The sequence below is a fragment of the Ostrea edulis genome, chromosome 9, assembly GCF_947568905.1.
Source record: "Ostrea edulis chromosome 9, xbOstEdul1.1, whole genome shotgun sequence".
NCBI lineage: Eukaryota > Metazoa > Mollusca > Bivalvia > Ostreida > Ostreidae > Ostrea > Ostrea edulis.
The window spans coordinates 60,439,293-60,460,150 of NC_079172.1; the positions used below are offsets into that span (position 1 = coordinate 60,439,293).

General features: G+C 38.2%; 2 protein-coding genes across 3 annotated transcripts in view; one reads left to right on the forward strand and one right to left on the reverse strand.

Moving 5' to 3' along the window:
• Window positions 1-2,883, reverse strand: part of LOC125660418 (general transcription factor IIF subunit 2-like) — a 41,467-nt gene extending 38,584 nt beyond the window's left edge. For both annotated transcript variants that reach the window (XM_048892243.2, XM_056149771.1), the window contains exons 1-2: window positions 2,780-2,883; window positions 226-308 (exon numbers count right to left, since the gene is read on the reverse strand). In XM_048892243.2, the coding sequence (XP_048748200.1) occupies window positions 226-308; window positions 2,780-2,857 (161 nt within the window). In that variant the 5' untranslated portion in view covers window positions 2,858-2,883. The remainder of the gene's footprint in view (window positions 1-225; window positions 309-2,779) is intronic.
• The window catches only part of LOC125660417 (replication factor C subunit 4-like), a 23,042-nt gene continuing 4,988 nt past the window's right edge, over window positions 2,805-20,858 (forward strand). The window contains exons 1-10 of the mRNA XM_048892242.2: window positions 2,805-2,944; window positions 3,065-3,186; window positions 4,044-4,122; window positions 4,890-4,969; window positions 8,483-8,602; window positions 8,928-8,997; window positions 10,409-10,603; window positions 12,073-12,198; window positions 13,135-13,215; window positions 20,200-20,316. Coding sequence (XP_048748199.2) covers window positions 2,879-2,944; window positions 3,065-3,186; window positions 4,044-4,122; window positions 4,890-4,969; window positions 8,483-8,602; window positions 8,928-8,997; window positions 10,409-10,603; window positions 12,073-12,198; window positions 13,135-13,215; window positions 20,200-20,316 — 1,056 coding nt within the window. The 5' untranslated portion in view covers window positions 2,805-2,878. The remainder of the gene's footprint in view (window positions 2,945-3,064; window positions 3,187-4,043; window positions 4,123-4,889; window positions 4,970-8,482; window positions 8,603-8,927; window positions 8,998-10,408; window positions 10,604-12,072; window positions 12,199-13,134; window positions 13,216-20,199; window positions 20,317-20,858) is intronic.

The following is a 20,858-nucleotide window of genomic DNA, read 5'->3' on the forward strand; positions in this document are numbered from 1 at the left end:
ATGTGCAATTTCTTGGCAGCTCCAAAGTGTGTGATGATTAAAGTAAAGAGTGACCTCATTTTCTCTTACTGAATAATAACTCTCATTGAAAAAACAAATATCAAAACATCACATCATTTGTTACCCACTTCAAATCATAAAAAAAGAATCTTTTATTTTGTAACCATGGTAACTGAAAGTAGACCCAGAATCCTCGATACATTTATCCTATCTTCTGTGATTTACCTGGAACGTGTGATTCTCATTTTTCCCACTTCAGTTTTCCCTGCTTTATTCTTTTCCCATTTTTCCTGTAAATACTTTGGAATCTACAAAACAGAGTGGAAACTAAACCATAACATCACACTTCAAAAAAAAATATTTAAGGTCTTCATTTCAAGGGCCTGGACCTTTCCAACTGGGAAAAATAGCGAAATTGGAAAAATTGTTTCATATAATGATGTAGGTAGAAAACTAATCCAGAGTGCATTAAGGTATGATTGGACTCCTTCTGACTTTCAATTTGGTCAAAGCTTACTTCATTCAAATAACTAGAGGCCAAAAAATTAGATTTACTTTACCGGTAAACAATTTTGAAGCAAAAGGCCTGTGAAGAATATTTATGAACAATTTGGCTACCCTGCTTGATTTATTTTCATTGTTTCGGAATTTCAAAGCAAAAACTGGGAAAAACACCTGCTTTTCAGTATTGGGAATGGGGCCTTATTTCGACCCCCTAAAGACCCTAAAAAAAATCTGTTTCATCATAGCAAACCCATAGTTTTTATATTTGTTTTGCTCCCAACAGCAACTCAAAAAACCTGTCATTGTATTTACGTACACCAGTTTTTCCAATTGTTACGTGTAATATGGGACTTTCGAGATACGGATCCACTCTAACTTTTACCACACGTTGAACGTAACTGTAGGGCATATGTCAATTACAATAACAACGAAGTAAACAAGCATGGAATACTTCAATTGCTAACAAATTCCTGCATTAAAATGCTATCTTTCCAAGAAAGGAATGACTACAACCACTTATAAGAAAACACATTAATTTTGATTAAATTATGTGAGCTGGTGGGGGAAATAAATCCCGAGGACATAGAAATGAAAGACAATTATTTCGACATGGATAAGAAATGGAGAACTTCCATCTGCTTTCCACCAAGGTGCTGAGCACCAATAGCGACTTGGATCATCAGTGTTCTCCCTCTTTTTAGGACTACATGGCTCTTTATGGACCGTTTGCTAGCAAAAAACCATACTCAGATTTGCTCTAAAATCAACTTTGCCCTACAATTGGTTACTATCACATGACAGGCCTTGGTGGGAATGTTCAAAAATATCGATAAAATATGTCTGTTGTTGGATTGTTGCGAGGGAGTTTAGATCTCTGAAGTGACGAATAAAAAGGAAAATCATTTCTGAGCTTAACCGTGTCGGAGAATAGGTTTGTTTTAGTGAATTTATTAATAAAATCGGATTTGAATCAAGGAGGGGGGGGGGGGGGGGGGGCAAAATGTCTTTACACAACTGGTGTATTTATATATATAGATAGAGGTTTCTTTTCTATTTATATATATTCATTGATTAAAATTCTGATAGCTGTGAACCAATCCCGCTACCGTAACGGACCCTGAGTCTTTGACTCAGCTTGCACAGCTCTTCCCACCACAAATTTCTGATCAATGAAGGATTTAAGAAGAAAAGATGTGAAGGTTCATTTTAATTCTTCCACCCTTGCACTGTATGTAAAAATAAGTTTTAGCAGCTTAAAGCCTTCAGGGTTTGACACTAAGGCACGTCCGACCGACTGAGTCTACTAAATGATAGGCCTGGTCGGGTAAAATGTCGATCTACTAGTCCGACTGGTCGTGTTGAAAAAATAAACAAGAAACTTTACTTTAAACCATAAGATATTTTATTCTTAACTAAAAAAGAATAACTGTAGACTTTGCGAGCAATTTTGAACCACATGATGACAATCTCTATTTTTAGTTCTAATAAATACATGTAAGTCGCGGTTGGATGTAATGTTTTATGAAATCTACTCGATGTTAATGTGTGTAAAGTTATGTTTTAGATGAATTTATTTTCATTTAAAAAACCCAGTTTATTTGAATCAAATATAAGAAAGTATTTATCAAATTAATAAATTACGTCATGAAAAGCCATTTTTCGGTGTTGACATATGTGCGGGAATGCCTATATTCAAATACAACTGCTCGTCCTCAAGGAAAGATGTCCCAAGAGAAAAAAAGTAAAAGGTTGGGAAGAAACAAAGCAGGGCTTATAAAATAGAGATTATAAAAAGCGGTTGAGGTCATTTTATTTTATATAGACTAGAGAATTTCCATGCCGGGTAGAATTTAAAGAAACAGAAAATGTGTTTGAAAATGAAAGCATTAAATTGAATGATGAGACTAAAGCTCTTTTTTGAGACAATTAAGTACGTTTTAGTTCATGCAAACTTAATGTTTGTCATTTGAATATGGAAAAACTATCAATTTCTGGAAAGTTGGTCAGGGCTAGTGGATGTAAGGTCAGGTCCAGCAAAAATCATTTGAAGTAGCCCGACTGGTCTAGTGCTCAAAAAAGTAAATGTCAAACCCTGGCCTTTAACTTGCTATCTCATTTGCCGAGTTGTACAGCTGTAACTAAATCAGTTTTGAGTTTCTGCTGTGGTTGTTATCAGCTGGTTATGCTGTACATTGCTTTAGAACCGAAAAGTTAGTTTTATATCCCAGAAATTGTTTTCATTCTAATGATCCTTAGTCAGTTAATTACAGCTAACCTTGACAAGCCACACGCCTCGTCCTGCCGCCGCCACATCAACATTTCGAGTCTCTTGTGCTTTCTCTGGTACTGACATTATTGTGGAACTCTTCTGTACATGGAAACTAAGAAACCCCTATACTTCCTGTGTACGATCTGGCGGGAATTTATTGGCACAATTTCGGTAATTTGGAAGAAGCTTTTGTTGTTGCCGAACCCATGTTAAGTACTGTAACATGTTTTAAGACAAGATACTTAAAGAAGTATTCCCTGTGTTAATTCAGGTTATACGTGTGTTTTGTAGATTATGCATCCATTTTTCAAACCACGAGAGGCAGGAACTACGTCCCGAGACCCAAAAGTATCGGAGATCCCAGGCAAAGGAGGAAAGGGAAAGCAGAAACACGTCCCATGGGTCGAGAAATAGTACTTTATTATTTTTTATACGTACAGACGTGTAGAATTGTTTAACGGCAAAATCCTAAATGTGAAACGTCAAAAAACAAAAACCTCAAAACAAGTCATTAATCATAAGATAATTCATCAGAACTGTGTGTAACAAATAAGCAGATCGGTGTGTTTACATCTTAAAATCAGAAGTATGGATAGCGTGTCTTATGTATCCCCACCCCCACCCCTCTAGACCCAATGGAAAAATATAGAACCAATAATTCTTATATAGGTTTTTGCCCGATTAATTCTCCCTTGGGACATGGGTGGGGTGGGGTTCTTTCAGGTAATAACTCGAAGGTTAGCTGATGTATAATAGAGCAATTTTTAGGACGCACTTACAAAAGAAAACAATACACAACTGCACTAGCAGACAGGCAGGCAGAAAAGGCTCAAGCTGACGTAATCAGATCCGAGCCCGATTTACAAATCCACAACACATCCAAATTATGTGATTTCCGTGATCACCCTCATAATTATTAAGTCGTTCTGAATAGTCAGTTCCTACTTTCTGTAAGCTTTTGAGATGACCACTTGTGAGATACTATTATATGTTGAGGTGTGCAACAAAATCAAGATTTATTAAGCTAATTTTTTTAGCTAAAGGATGAAAGACATAAGTAGAATTACATTAGCCTGATGAGATATTTGCTGAAATTCCTTTGGTAAAGTTGTTAATGCCCCATGATTCAGTCAAAGCGGGTAGACCCTTGTCCAGTTGTTTGTTTACATATTGTAGTGACAGTTGCGTACCTTTAAGTATATTAGTATCTCACAAGTGGTCATCTCAATATCTGATGTGATCTGTTTACTGTGTATATTGATTTTTTTAGCCGTCCACGCTCAGTTGATGATGTAGCTTATCAAGACGAGGTTGTCGCTGTATTGAAGAAATCTCTTGAAGGATCAGATGTAAGGTTGATAGAATTCATATCTCAATGAATCATGTTGATTATAAAATTTTAGTTTAGCTTCTGACAACTTTTATAACCATTATAACCTTTCTGAAATGAAGTTTAGGAGGTAAACTGAAACCACCGTCTGTCTTTCCACATGGACTTAATTTCAATAATTTGTCCAGAGTGTATAACTTTAACAGATAAACAGATTTTATTACAACTTTGTGTATATAATCTTAATTGAATAATGAAGTTGTGCATCTGCTATTCTGATTGAGATTTTTTAACAGTTCTAGTTATTATTGCTTTGCGTTTATCAGATTTTGAACTTGGAATCCTCTGTTATTGGAATGTAATTTTACATTTGAAATTGATGAAAAATGTAATTTTAGTGTTAAATCTAGGATCCAGAGAGGGCACACATATTATATGTTCAAAAGGGCACTTTTCCTTGCGGCAAGACAATTTCAGGGCACTTTCATTGTATCATACTATGAAAGTAATAGAATAATCATTTAGCCTCTTGAAAAGTTAGTACCTGCTGCCTTGATTTTAAACTTTTCAATCAACCTTGTGAAATAAAGAACAATTGTTTATATTAACAAATATTTTTGAAAATTTTATAGAGAAAAAAGGGCATGGTGCAATTAAAAAAGGGCATGGCGCCATGCTAGTTTGCTTTAGATTTAACACTAAATTTCTATTTACTTCTCTTTTCACAAGGAAGCAGTTCAAACATTAAATATTTTGAAACTTTTCCATGAGTTTTGCATTCTACAGCTGCCCAATCTGTTGTTCTATGGCCCCCCAGGAACGGGAAAGACCTCCACCATCCTAGCAGCTTCCAGATCTCTGTTTGGGTAAGCATCGACCTCCTCCTCTCCATATCATGTGTTGTTGTTAGTTATCCTGTTTCTAAACCTCCCTACAAATGAACATTTATTATACCCCACGCAAAGAAGTTGCGAAGGGTATAATGTTTTTGACCCATCTGTTCTGTTCTTGGGCCAAAATTAAAAAGTAGTTTGTTTGCCATCGTGCGACCGACCCCTTTTTAACCCCCCAACTGGAAAGTTTTTATTGACATAATTTCGACCATGTTTTTTTTTTTCCTCGATTTTCCGACTTCCGTTTTTCTTTCAAGTTCTTATCCGCGTTTCTTCACAAGTCAAGGGTTATTGATTCATTACCTCGCACTAACCCTGGCCCTTGACATCAGTCACCATTCAAAACAATAAACTAAAATTAAAACATCCAATGAGATTCTTCGTTTAAGATGCAAGTTTGGAAAGAGCAAAAACAGAAAGTAAACAATGGTCTTCGTTGGGTACTTTTCTTAACATCAAGAACATTGCGTGTTGTTTAATTATGTAATGAGGTAACTAATCAATAGCCCTTGACTTGTGAAGATGCATTTGGTTTTGTTTCTAGTTTTGTTCTTTGCGGCATTTTGTAAATCGTCGTAATTTTAAGCGCTCAAATGATCGATCGGCACATGGCATACTGGTAGATTTTTATGTATCCGACGAAGTATCAGTCGATAATTATGGACACAAACAACAACAGTGTCTGATGAAAATGTGAATGGGTACCCCAAATTTGGAAATGCCCGCAATTTACCGAAATGCCCACAGAAATTAGTTATCGAAATACCACCTAAAGTTACCAAAATTCCCCTCTAATTATATACATTAATGCCTATTAAGTTTATATATGTTAATCTTTTATGATAAAACGTTATTGAAATTGTGATTGTAATTTTAGGAAATTCAATTCATATTGTGTTCAATTCTCGCATTCACGATATTTCAAAGAAAGATAACTCTAGCAAAATTTATACTTGTATATCACCGATGATTTTTCCTCCTGTACAATATTTGTTTGAATTGCAAAATATATCTGAATGTTGATTTAATTCAACTTAAGCAATGTATATATATATATATACAGTATAATTTGTCCAAACCGGCCTCTGAGTACTCCGGCGCTCTGTCAATTCCGGCCACAAAATATAGTCCCTAACATTTCTTTAACAAATCCTTTATTAATAATTCCCTGTACTCCGGATACTGCGTATTCTGTATATCGGCCGGCTTACACAGTCCCAACTGCTATTAATTAACTTTAATTATCCTGTGTAAACCGGCCCCTCGATGATACACCACCCTAATTGTTGCGGTCAATTGTATTCGGTGCACACAAGGTCCCAACTGCTCGTAATTAGCTCTAATTATCACATTTAAACCAGCCACCCCACGATGACCAACCTGTCGGTATTCGGTCGATCACACGCGGTGTACACAAAGGGTGTCTCAAGGGAAGCCACAGGTAAGTAAAAGAGTGCAACTGGCGATGAGTCGCGATCAGTTTAAAATAAAACCTGATTTTTAGGGGGTGCACTTTTCAATTATGACAGCACCACGCACGAGGTAATGGCGCCCTCCCCCTAACGACAGAGACGAGAACTGACATTAAAAGACAAAGTTCAATTAATCGATGAATTCGATACATTCTTGGAATGAAACAAAATCGACAACAATCCCGTTATGTTTTCCAAAAGCAGGGTTTCCCCTCGAGGACTTCTCGGAGCTTTACGGCTGGTCAGACAGTGATGATATGCAGTTAGTTAGCACAACTCACCATGTCCGGTCGATCACTCGGCATTACATTAGTTTCCGTTTCACAAGTTGAGACAGTTGAAAGCGATACATGGGAAAGACAAATTTTAAACGAACACAACACAAACTTGACGAACGTACATAATGTAGCACTTGATAACGGCGATGATGTAGACGAAATCGACAATTTACCAACCGAAAATTGCGCGAATAATTCCCAGATTTTAAACTGTTTAATAAAAATTGAAACTTTTTCAAATGAGCACGACAATAAAACACTGACATTTATATTTTTACATTTTGAATTCTTTTGTGATAAATGTATATTAAAACGTTAGCAATCATTACACACGTATGCATAGATAGTGAATACAAGGGAAGCAACTCTCATTCTTGTCAACATTCTGCACTCCGGGCTATGTGCAAATCGGCCAATTTCTTTGGAACCACACATAGCCGGTTTAGACAGATTATACTGTATATATATATATGTAATGGGAAATAATGATTGAACACATTCTTCTAAATGAAAGAAAAATAACATGAGTTACCTTCCTTAGATTGACACAAATTCTAATAACATGACTCTTTTTATGTTATTTTTTCTTCAGAGGCAGTATTTTACACATTGAATCAATCCCTAATCTTTCAATTTAACTTTAAAAATTGATTCAAAGGGGAATTTCGTTAGTTCTAATGGGCCTTTCGGTATTTCTGGAGGCATTTCGATAAATCACGGGCATTTTGGAAATTCAAGGTACCGTGGAGCAAGAAATTGTTTGACCAACATCATTGAACATTAAATTGTTTTGAGTTTATACGAATAATGTTTTAGTTCAACGACAATGCTACCAAGTTTCAGTTGCATAATACATGCATGTTACATTGGCCATTGAGAGTAAAATCATGGCAACCAAGACTCTAGACAAATTTGAAAAAACAATGGACATATTCAAGACCTGGAAAACAAACACCCTCAAAACAAGTAACATATCAGAATAACAAAATGATATATGAGCCATACACAAACTAGACCATGAAGTTAAAGCTGCACTTTTTAGAGAGGCCCGGTTTCTGACAGTTCTGCAAATAATTCACTGTAATAAGGTTAATTCATCAAAAGAACACAAAATATAAAAACAGAGTTTTGCTATTCAATATATTTTCAGTAAAAAAAAAAACACCTACCGACCGACCCAATATTTTTTATGACCCTCGTGCTATGGCAAACCAACATTTTTCTAAATGTGGCCTTGTCGGCGCAACCCCTCCGAGACTGCTCAACAGAATTTTGTGAAACTATGTAGTTAATAAAGACTCACTGTGTAGATGTGCATATTCCCAGGAAATTCTGATTCAATAATATTTCTGTGAGTTATGCCCCTATCGAACTTCAAATTTCAAACCCATCTGTCCTGTTCTTGTCAGCGCAACTCCTCTGAGACCACTCAACAGAATTTCGTGAAACTTTGTAGTTAAGAAGGACACGCTTTGTAGATACGCATATTCCCAGGAAAGTTATGCCCCTATTGAACGTAGAATTTTGAGTCCGTCTGTCCTGTTCTTGCAGTAATGCATAGCATTACAATTCATTATGTGAGGCATTGTCAAGCAATGTTGGAGCGAGGGGTATGTGAGCTTCCTCACCTCTGCTCTCTTTCATTGTATTAGGTTGATTTTTTCCTCTTTTGATAAGATTGAACATGTATTTGATTGGAAAATTTTATTTGCAAATAAGGAATCATTATTTTATAGAACTGATATGATGAAATTGCGAGTGCTGGAACTGAATGCATCTGACGAACGAGGAATTAATGTCGTCAGAGAGAAAGTGAAGAAATTTGCCCAGACCACAGCCAGTGGAACGCGACCAGAGTAAGAGAGAAGATCCATCTGTAAATTTATGTTTGTTTTTAAATCTAAGACATGCATCCCTTTCTAGGTCATTGAATGAAATTTATTTTGTGTTTCAAATGTAACTATATATAAAGAGCTAATACAAAAATTTTGGATTGTAAAACATTGTGTAACTGTATAAATAAGGGTATCGGTGATAAGTTTTAAATTAAGAGACATCTATCCTTTCTTATTTGTCTTAGTCACACAGTGTGAGGGACTGGTATAATGGTGGACGAGGTCTCCACTGTGGATTGTTGGGTATTGTGAAGCTTTTCAACACCTTTGGGTCTTTTATTTTCAGTGGGAAGCCATGTCCTCCTTTTAAAATTATCATTCTTGATGAGGCAGACTCCATGACAGCCCCTGCACAGGTTGGTTTTTAAATTCGACAAACATTTTACAGAGCAGTAATTAGGGTTGGGACAATATCCTTTCTAGCCAGTCTGGTACATATCATGATCCTTTCTAGCCAGTCTGGTACATATTATGATACTTTCTAGCCGGTCTGGTACATATCATGATACTTTCTAGCCAGTCTGGTACATATGATACTGGACACACGATACATACCGTGATACTTTGCAAATCAATAAAAACTAGAAAAAAAGATTTCATATTCAGTTCAGAACAAAAAAAGAAAAAATATCACTCAGTTCAGCTAGTTACTTGACTAGAATAAAATAAATATCACAATGCTCCAAAAACTTCACCAATTCAATGTTTCTTGCACTGTTTTCCCTTTCGTAAATCTTTTGGCACAATAAAGAACCCTCACTGCTACGGCCGTAAACACGAAGCCGAGGTCTAAATCATTATTTGTGGTACGTCACCTACAGCTGGTGACATCACAATATGAGTAAAAAAAAATTCAATGGGATGTAAAACAGCCAACCTGGTAAGAAAAAAACTTGCTGAACTTGGACCACTTCAAAAATAATGATCATGAGTCCCAAGATGGATGGAAAACTTATCATGTTTGGCTGAATATGAGTGGGGAATGAATTATTGTTAAAAACAATACAAGACATTTTAGTGCTATTGTTTTTTTCTTTCTATGCAATATAAGGTATATATTTCTGGTTTGACAAAAACCTTTGTCCAGTATGACTGAAATCTTTAACTGTCAAACCAAATGTCTCAACAGTGATTTAAAGATTTTGAAATGATACAGTACAATATGTTACCCTGTAGTATTTGATAATATTGACATACATGTACAAATGAATTACAAATCTCTTTGTACCAGTGATTTTTCTACATTTCTTACAAGGGTCATGTGGCTTTTGAATTGGGAAAAACTGTCGACATTTCAGTCAAATTGGGAAAAATAAATTTTATCTTAAATAAGTTTTAAAATCATATCAAACGTTATATTATCTTTATTTACACATATAAAATTTTCAACTATTCTATCCAAATCATAATTCCCATAACTCTTTGTTTAGTTGTATGTATATAATTCACATCAAATGTTTATATTTTTCCAATACATTTTTCTTTCATAATTTTATTATTGGGGAAAATGCAAGCTAAATTGGGGAAAAATTGACAATTTTTAGGAGGGGAAAGGGCCGAAATTTGGACCCAAAATGGGCCTTAAAAAATCACTGTGTACAGAGCTGAATCGTATACATACATTAAATTGTAATGTCTTACACAGGTTTTATCAATGAATTGTAATGTCTTACAAGGGTTTTATCAATTTTGGTTAAGAGTCGACATGAGTTTCCTTTTCCCATAATTTTGAAATGGCTCGTTCTAAAACTGAATAAAATTTTGCAGGCAGCCCTGCGAAGAACGATGGAGAAAGAGAGCAAGACGACGCGTTTCTGCCTGATCTGTAACTATGTCAGTCGGATCATTGAACCCATTGCTTCCCGCTGTGCCAAATTTCGCTTCAAACCCCTTGCAGACAGGGTGCTCAGCGAAAGACTACAGAAGATTTGTGACACTGAAGAAATTACTTGTGACAAAGAGGTGCGTTGGTTTATTTGAGTTGACTAATGTTTTCAAGCTCCAGTCCGTACGGACTAGTGACTATTAATGTTCACTTGTCCACAAAGCATTTTTCTTGTCTTTCACTATATCGTATAGAATGATGACATCAATTCATTTTTAACCAATGGTATTTGATAAAACTTAACACTTCACAGTTGCAAACAATTCAGTTTCTGACACCTACAATAGAAAAGGACAACCATACTTTATTTTGTTTTCTTCAGAAGCATACAGTAACCTCTGAGAGACTCTCATAACCCCTTTTTATATAACCCCCACTTCAATTTTTGAAGATCAGCATGCATTGTCATGCAAACGCTTAACCATGCAGATATTCAACCACAAGTTCAACCATCTAAGAGACTCAGGGAAAAATCTGCTGAAATATTAACCAATCCCTGATTGATATCTGGATTTTTCTAGTCTGTACGGACTAGTACGTGGGTTATTTTTGACTAGTCTGTACGGACTAGTACGTGGGTTATTTTTTACTAGTCTCGGACTTAAGGACATGAGGTATTTTCAAACCCTGTGTTATAAATGATACTGCAGCAGTCTTCACGAAAAACTTTGTGAAGCACAGGCCCTTCGGGCCTCCCAGTATAATAATTGTGCAAGCCTGAACAATATTTTACAGGCCCAAAATGTTTTTTTCTAATTTGACCACTTGTCATTTGCAAGGTGCTGCATGCTGATTCTACTCTATAGATACATGCACATTTCTACTGTAGGAAAATACAGGTCAAGATGATCATAGTTAACTTAGAGAACAACAGACATTAAAAGGATTATCTTAGTTTATTTTTCAACATATTAATCTCGCAGATGACATCAGCAGCTCATGTTCTACTTTGTTTTGTATACACCACGTACAAAACATTTTGTTTTCTCCAGAATCAAATCTTAGCCAAGGCCTACCCTCGGTCCAATGGGGCATAAAATTTCGTTCTTTTCTCCTCATATGATCTGATGGTTGTTATTGTGAAATACGCTTGGGTGGTTTTGAATTTCCCGGACGAGCCCCCTCCCTATACTTCAGAAAAGGCAGCATGGTTGATCGTTTTTCTATGCGAAATTTGACTACTAAGTCATGACAAAGTCTGAGTCAATCTCACGCTTTATTTGTAATATATACAGAACAGATAAGAAAACATTTATAGGCCCGCCGGACTCCTGGGTTCAATATTTTAAGAAGCCCGATCCCGATTTTACTGGCCTCGGCCATCGGGCCACTGGTTAACGTCGAAGACTGCTGCAGTTGGAGCAACATTAGAGGAGTAGAAATGAATGTTATTATGCCATGCGCTCTCTAGTCATTGGCTTTGTGGCACAGAATAGCAATCGGGAAACATATTAAAAGAAGCTTTTGTAGTTTTTCATGTCTGGTAATTTGAAATGCTAGTGAACAATCTGTCTAGAAGTTTTTGAGATGTATGATATTTTTTCAGTCTATTCAGGCCCTGATGGATACTTCAGAGGGTGACATGAGGAAAGCTATCACATATCTCCAGAGTGCTGGCAGGCTGAAGGGGGAGGAAGGGGTGACGAAAGCCGATGTCTACGAAATAGCAGGGGTATGTCAATTGAGGTTGCAGGGAGAGTGACCTTGCAATGATAAGACAGAGAAGAGAATTTTTATTGTAGGTCAGGTCATAAGTCAGTATCATAGTATTTTATGTTAGGAAGGGTAAGTTCACCAGTGGTGCCCAATACGGGAGTTTCGAGATACAGATTCACTCGGACTTTTATTGTGCGTTGAACGTAATTTGTGGAGCATGTCACTTCCGGATTACAATAACAACTAAGTAAACAAACATGGAATTGCTATCAAATTCCTACATTAAAATGCTATTTTTAATGAAAGGATTCCTTACAACTATTTATAGGAAAATGCAATAGATTATATTATGTGAGTTGTTGAGGGAAATAAATCTTGAGGATATCGGTAAAACTTCACGCCTTACATCCAAGGATACGCATCTAAATGCGCCTTTTTCCTTCCATCTAATTTACGCCCAGGTACTAAGCACCGGGATCGTCATCGTAGGACTGCGCATTACTCTTTACGGACCGTCTGCTAGCGAAACACCATTTGTATGGACATCAACTTTGCTCTACAATTGGTTACTATCACATGACAGTGGTGTATAAACGTCAAGTCTAATCCATCGTTCCTGCACATCCCAAAAGTTCTGTATTGTGTGTGGGATGGAATTTGAATTACTTTTGTTATGTGTCAGAATAGCATTTGGTCAGACTTCTTCATACCTGTGCTCAATATGAAATTCAGGTCGATGCCGCATTTGTATGAACACTTGGTTTTATGTAGAATGTTTACAAATACCTTCAGAATCACTAAACACACAAACAGAATAAGTGTAGAGTTGTATGGTAAGTTGCTATTCTTTCCAATTTTGAAAGTTCCTTGTAATATTCTGATAAGCTGTGTGTGGAGCAGATGACATAAGAAGGATTTTCTTTGCATTATTAACAAAAGTTTGTATTTACAGGTGATAGACAATGACACAATTGATCAGTTAATCCAAGTCTGTCGCTCGAACTCGTACGAGAAACTGGAAAAGATTGTCCAGGTAATGAACGACATTTTGACATTGTGGTGGGTTATTGCGACAGCTGAGTGTGTATATAAGGAGTGACATTGTGGTGGGTTATTGTGACGGCTGAGTGTGTATATAAGGAGTGTGACATTGTGGTGGGTTATTGTGATGGCTGAGTGTGTATATAAGGAGTGTGACATTGTGGAGGGTTATTGTGACGGCTGAGTGTGTATATAAGGAGTGACATTGTAGTGGGTTATTGTGATGGCTGAGTGTGTATATAAGGAGTGTGACATTGTGGTGGGTTATTGTGACGGCTGAGTGTGTATATAAGGAGTGACATTGTGGAGGGTTATTGTGATGGCTGAGTGTGTATATAAGGAGTGTGACATTGTGGTGGGTTATTGTGATGGCTGAGTGTGTATATAAGGAGTGACATTGTGGTGGGTTATTGTGATGGCTGAGTGTGTATATAAGGAGTGTGACATTGTGGTGGGTTATTGTGATGGCTGAGTGTGTATATAAGGAGTGACATTGTGGTGGGTTATTGTGATGGCTGAGTGTGTATATAAGGAGTGACATTGTGGTCGGTTGTGATGGCCGAGTGTTGTATATAAGGAGAGACATTGTGGTGGGTTATTATACCCCCCGCAACAAGTTGTGGGGGGGTATACTGGAATCGGGTTGTCCGTCTGTCCGTCCGTCTGTAGACGCAATGGTTTCCGGGCTCTAAAGCATTATCCTTTCCACCTACAGTCACCATATCATATATATGGACTACCCATGGGATGAAGATGTACCCTATCGATTTTGGGGTCAAAAAGTCAAAGGTCAAGCGCACTGGATATCGAAGTAGCAATATGGTTTCCGGGCTCTAAATCGTTATCCTTTCCACCTATAGTCACCATATCATACATATGGACTACCCATGGGATGAAGATGTTCCCTATCGATTTTGGGGTCAAAAGGTCAAAGGTCAAACGCACTGGACATTGAAGTAGCAATATGGTTTCCGGGCTCTAAAACGTTATCCTTTCCACCTGCAGTCACCATATCATACATATGGATTACCCATGGGATGAAGATGTTCCCTATCGATTTTGAGGTCAAAGGTCAAGCGCACTTGACATCGAAGTAGCAATATGGTTTCCGGGCTCTAAAGCTTTATCCTTTCCACCTACAGTCACCATATCATATATATGGACTACCCATGGGATGAAGATGTTCCCTATTGATTTTGGGGTCAAAAGGTCAAAGGTCACGCGCACTGGACATCGAAGTAGCAATATGGTTCGGTTTGTCATGCGATTTGTTTTTTACACTCAGAAAAGAGGTAGTTTTAACCTATTACCAATGCCCTTTGGGAGATTGGGGTAAGGGGGGGGGGGGGTATTCTTTGTGAGCATTGCTCACAGTACCTCTTGTTGTTACAGTTGAGTGTGTATATAAGGAGTGTGACATTGTGGTGGGTTATTGTGATAGCCGAGTGTTGTATATAAGGAGTGACATTGTGGAGGGTTATTGTGAGGGCTGTGTGTATATATAAGGAGTGACATTGTGGTGGGTTATTGTGATGGCTTGAGTGTGTATATAAGGAGAGTGACATTGTGGAGGGTTATTGCGACGGCTGAGTGTGTATATAAGAGTGACATTGTGGTGGGTTATTGCGACGGCTGAGTGTGTTTTTAAATAGTGACATTGTGGTGGGTTATTGTGACGGCTGAGTGTGTATATAAGGAGTGACATTGTGGAGGGTTATTGCGACGGCTGAGTGTGTTTTTAAGTAGTGACATTGTGGTGGGTTATTGTGACGGCTGAGTGTGTATATAAGGATTGACATTGTGGAGGGTTATTGTGATGGCTGAGTGTGTATATAAGGAGTGACATTGTGGTGGGTTATTGTGAGGGCTGTGTGTGTATATAAGGAGTGTGACATTGTGGTGGGTTATTGTGAGGGCTGAGTGTGTATATAAGGAGTGACATTGTGGTGGGTTATTGTGATAGCCGAGTGTGTATATAAGGAGTGTGACATTGTGGTGGGTTATTGTGACGGCTGAGTGTGTATATAAGGAGTGACATTGTGGTGGGTTATTGTGACGTCTGAGTGTGTATATAAGTAGTGACATTGTGGTGGGTTATTGTGATGGCTGAGTGTGTATATAAGTAGTGACATTGTGGTGGGTTATTGTGATGGCTGAGTGTGTATATAAGTAGTGTGACATTGTGGTGGGTTATTTTGACAGCTGAGTGTGTATATAAGTAGTGACATTGTGGAGGGTTATTGTGACGTCTGAGTGTGTATATAAGTAGTGTGACATTGTGGTGGGTTATTGTGAAGGCTGAGTGTGTATATAAGGAGTGTGACATTGTGGTGGGTTATTGTGATGGCTGAGTGTGTATATAAGTAGTGACATTGTGGTGCGTTATTGTGACGTCTGAGTGTGTATATAAGTAGTGACATTGTGGTGGGTTATTGTGACAGCTGAGTGTGTATATAAGGAGAGTGACATTGTGGTGGGTTATTGTGACGGCTGAGTGTGTATTTAAGGAGTGACATTGTGGTGGGGTTATTGTGACGGCTGAGTGTGTATATAAGGAGTGACATTGTGGTGGGGTTATTGTGACGGCTGAGTGTGTATTTAAGGAGTGACATTGTGGTGGGTTATTGTGAGGGCTGAGTGTGTATTTAAGGAGTGACATTGTGGTGGGTTATTGTAACGGCTGAGTGTGTATATAAGGAGTGACATTGTGGTGGGTTATTGTGAGGGCTGAGTGTGTATATAAGGAGTGACATTGTGGTGGGTTATTGTGAGGGCTGAATGTGTATATAAGGAGTGTGACATTGTGGTGCGTTATTGTGACGGCTGAGTGTGTATATAAGGAGTGACATTGTGGTGGGTTATTGTGACAGCTGAGTGTGTATATAAGGAGAGTGACATTGTGGTGGGTTATTGTGAGGGCTGAGTGTGTATTTAAGGAGTGACATTGTGGTGGGTTATTGTGAGGGCTGAGTGTGTATTTAAGGAGTGATATTGTGGAGGGTTATTGTGATGGCTGTGTGTGTATATAAGTAGTGACATTGTGGTGGGTTATTATGAGGGCTGTGTGTATATATAAGGAGTGACATTGTGGTGGGTTATTGTGATGGCTGAGTGTGTATATAAGGAGAGTGACATTGTGGAGGGTTATTGCGACGGCTGAGTGTGTATATAAGAGTGACATTGTGGTGGGTTATTGCGACGGCTGAGTGTGTATATAAGGAGTGACATTGTGGTGGGTTATTGTGATGGCTGAGTGTGTATATAAGTAGTGACATTGTGGTGGGTTATTGCGACGGCTGAGTGTGTATATAAGGAGTGACATTGTGGTGGGTTATTGTGATGGCTGAGTGTGTATATAAGGAGAAAGACATTGTGGTGCGTTACTGTGATGGCTGAGTGTGTATATAAGTAGTGACATTGTGGTGGGTTATTGTGATGGCTGAGTGTGTATATAAGGAGTGACATTGTGGTGGGTTATTGTGACGGCTGAGTGTGTATATAAGGAGTGACATTGTGGTGGGTTATTGTGATAGCTGAGTGTGTATATAAGGAGTGACATTGTGGTGGGTTATTGTGATGGCTGAGTGTGTATATAAGGAGAAAGACATTGTGGTGCGTTACTGTGATGGCTGAGTGTGTATATAAGTAGTGACATTGTGGTGGGTTATTGTGATGGCTGAGTGTGTATATAAGGAGTGACATTGTGGTGGGTTATTGTGACGGCTGAGTGTGTATATAAGGAGTGACATTGTGGTGGGTTATTGTGATAGCCGAGTGTGTATATAAGTAGTGACATTGTGGTGGGTTATTGCGACGGCTGAGTGTGTATATAAGGAGTGACATTGTGGAGGGTTATTGTGACGGCTGAGTGTGTATATAAGGAGTGACATTGTGGTGCGTTACTGTGATGGCTGAGTGTGTATATAAGTAGTGACATTGTGGTGGGTTATTGTGATGGCTGAGTGTGTATATAAGGAGTGTGACATTGCGGTGCGTTATTGTGACGGCTGAGTGTGTATATAAGGAGTGTGACATTGTGGTGCGTTATTGTGACGGCTGAGTGTGTATATAAGGAGTGACATTGTGGTGCGTTATTGTGACGGCTGAGTGTGTATATAAGGAGTGTGACATTGCGGTGCGTTATTGTGACGGCTGAGTGTGTATATAAGGAGTGTGACATTGCGGTGCGTTATTGTGACAGCTGAGTGTGTATATAAGGAGTGACATTGTAGTGGGTTATTGTGACGTCTGAGTGTGTATATAAGTAGTGACATTGTGGAGGGTTATTGTGACAGCTGAGTGTTATATATAAGTAGTGACATTGTGGTGGGTTATTGTGACGGCTGAGTGTGTATATAAGGAGTGTGACATTGTGGTGGGTTATTGTGACGGCTGAGTGTGTATATAAGGAGTGTGACATTGTGGTGGGTTATTGTGATGGCTGAGTGTGTATATAAGTAGTAACATTGTGGTGGGTTATTGTGACAGCTGAGTGTGTATATAAGGAGTGTGACATTGTGGTGGGTTATTGTGAGGGCTGAGTGTGTATATAAGGAGTGACATTGTGGTGCGTTATTGTGACGGCTGAGTGTGTATATAAGGAGTGTGACATTGCGGTGCGTTATTGTGACGGCTGAGTGTGTATATAAGGAGTGTGACATTGCGGTGCGTTATTGTGACGGCTGAGTGTGTATATAAGGAGTGACATTGTAGTGGGTTATTGTGACGTCTGAGTGTGTATATAAGGAGTGACATTGTGGTGGGTTATTGTGACGGCTGAGTGTGTATATAAGGAGTGTGACATTGCGGTGCGTTATTGTGACGGCTGAGTGTGTATGTAAGGAGTGTGACATTGTGGTGCGTTATTGTGACGGCTGAGTGTGTATATAAGGAGTGACATTGTGGTGCGTTATTGTGACGGCTGAGTGTGTATATAAGGAGTGTGACATTGCGGTGCGTTATTGTGACGGCTGAGTGTGTATATAAGGAGTGACATTGTGGTGGGTTATTGCGACGGCTGAGTGTGTATATAAGTAGTGACATTGTGGTGGGTTATTGTGACGGCTGAGTGTGTATATAAGTAGTGACATTGTGGTGGGTTATTGTGACGGCTGAGTGTGTATATAAGGAGTGTGACATTGTGGTGGGTTATTGTGATGGCTGAGTGTGTATATAAGGAGTGTGACATTGCGGTGCGTTATTGTGACGGCTGAGTGTGTATATAAGTAGTGACATTGTGGTGGGTTATTGTGACGGCTGAGTGTGTATATAAGGAGTGTGACATTGTGGTGGGTTATTGTGATGGCTGAGTGTGTATATAAGGAGTGTGACATTGTGGTGGGTTATTGTGATGGCTGAGTGTTGTATATAAGGAGAGTGACATTGTGGTGCGTTATTGTGACGTCTGAGTGTGTATATAAGGAGTGTGACATTGTGGTGGGTTATTGTGACGGCTGAGTGTGTATATAAGTAGTGACATTGTGGTGGGTTATTGTGACGGCTGAGTGTGTATATAAGTAGTGACATTGTGGTGGGTTATTGTGACGGCTGAGTGTGTATATAAGGAGTGACATTGTGGTGGGTTATTGTGATGGCTGAGTGTGTATATAAGGAGTGTGACATTGTGGTGGGTTATTGTGATGGCTGAGTGTGTATATAAGTAGTGACATTGTGGTGGGTTATTGTGATGGCTGGGTGTGTATATAAGGAGTGTGACATTGTGGTGGGTTATTGTGATGGCTGGGTGTGTATATAAGGAGTGTGACATTGTGGTGGGTTATTGTGATGGCTGAGTGTGTATATAAGGAGTGACATTGTGGTGGGTTATTGCGACGGCTGAGTGTGTATATAAGTAGTGACATTGTGGTGGGTTATTGCGACGGCTGAGTGTGTATATAAGGAGTGTGACATTGTGGTGGGTTATTGTGATGGCTGAGTGTGTATATAAGGAGTGTGACATTGTGGTGGGTTATTGTGATGGCTGAGTGTGTATATAAGGAGAGTGACATTGTGGTGGGTTATTGTGAGGGCTGTGTGTGTATATAAGGAGTAACATTAACTGCTAGTAATGCAGTCATGGACAAAGACGTGTCTCTTACTGTTCCCGTGAATAATCACATTTCCACATTTGAAAGCGGTACACCTGGTCATGGCAAAATCAGACAATGGTTGTCCAGAATTGGTGGACGCTGCTGGCTGGTTGGCCTCACAAATTCTGCAAAACATTTTGCCATCTCTGTATATCAACCACGGAACTTCCTTCAACCATTTCAGGACTGGGGTTCTTCCTTTACTTTTGCATTTTTCTTTAGACACTGCTACGTCATCTTTAGATGCATAACTTTCTCCGTGTGATTTTTGGAATTTCTTCGTTACATGTACTAGGCTTAGTTAGGCTTCTGCTTTTTACTATTGATAAATCCAAAGTACTCTAAACCTCGTGTTCCCACCATCTTGATTGTTTTCAAACACTGCTTTGACCGAGACTGAAAAATATTTATTCAGACCTCAGATCCCGAATACAAAATTTTGCTGGATGCCCAAATTGTCTCCATTTGCGAAAATGCAACTTAATTATAATTCCTAGTCGCAAAATCGATTTTCTGGTTGCATATGCGACCGTTTTACTCGCAACTTGGCGCGCTGATCTTGTTTTATGTTAAAATTTAATGCTGCTATAAGTTATTATAAGTTAGATTGTAAAATGTGCATGTTCAATCTGAAAGAATTGGTTTTATATGGTATGAAAATAAAAGATCATTATCAAAGAAATCCTAAGCTCTTGTTTGCTTGCTAACTTTTGAGAAATTTTGGTCAATTATGTACATTAACAATGAAACAAATGAAGTTCAGCAATGTCTTGTAATTTGCACTATTTTGAGATTATTCTCTCTTTCACTTTCCAGTGTTTTATATACAGTATTGTATTGTATGTCATAATAATATTCTTTATATGTCATGAAATATCTATTTTTAGGAGGTGATGTATGAGGGTCATTCTGCCGCCCAGATCATCAATCAGCTTCATGACAAGGTCATACAACTGGATGACCTCAATGACCAACAGAAGTCGGTCATCTTTGAAAAGTTAGCAGTAAGTAGTAAAAGTTAGCCGTAAGTTGTAAAAGTTAGCTGTAAGTTGTGAAAGTTAGCTGGAAGTTGTTAAAGTTAGCTGTAAGTGGTAAAAGTTAGCTATAAGTTGTAAAAGTTAGTTATAAGTTGTGAAAGTTAGTTATAAGTGGTAAAAGTTAGCTGTAAGTTGTTAAAGTTAGCTGTAAGTTGTTAAAGTTAGCTGTAAGTTGTTAAAGTTAGCTGTAAGTGGTAAAAGTTAGCTATAAGTTGTGAAAGTTAGTTATAAGTGGTAAAAGTTAGCTATAAGTTGTGAAAGTTAGCTGTAAGTGGTAAAAGTTAGCTATAAGTTGTGAAAGTTAGCTGTAAGTTGTGAAAGTTAGCTATAAGTTGTGAAAGTTAGCTATAAGTTGTGAAAGTTAGCTATAAGTTGTGAAAGTTAGTTATAAGTGGTAAAAGTTAGCTATAAGTTGTGAAAGTTAGCTGTAAGTTAAAGTTAGCTGTAAGTGGTAAAAGTTAGCTATAAGTTGTGAAAGTTAGCTATAAGTGGTAAAAGTTAGCTATAAG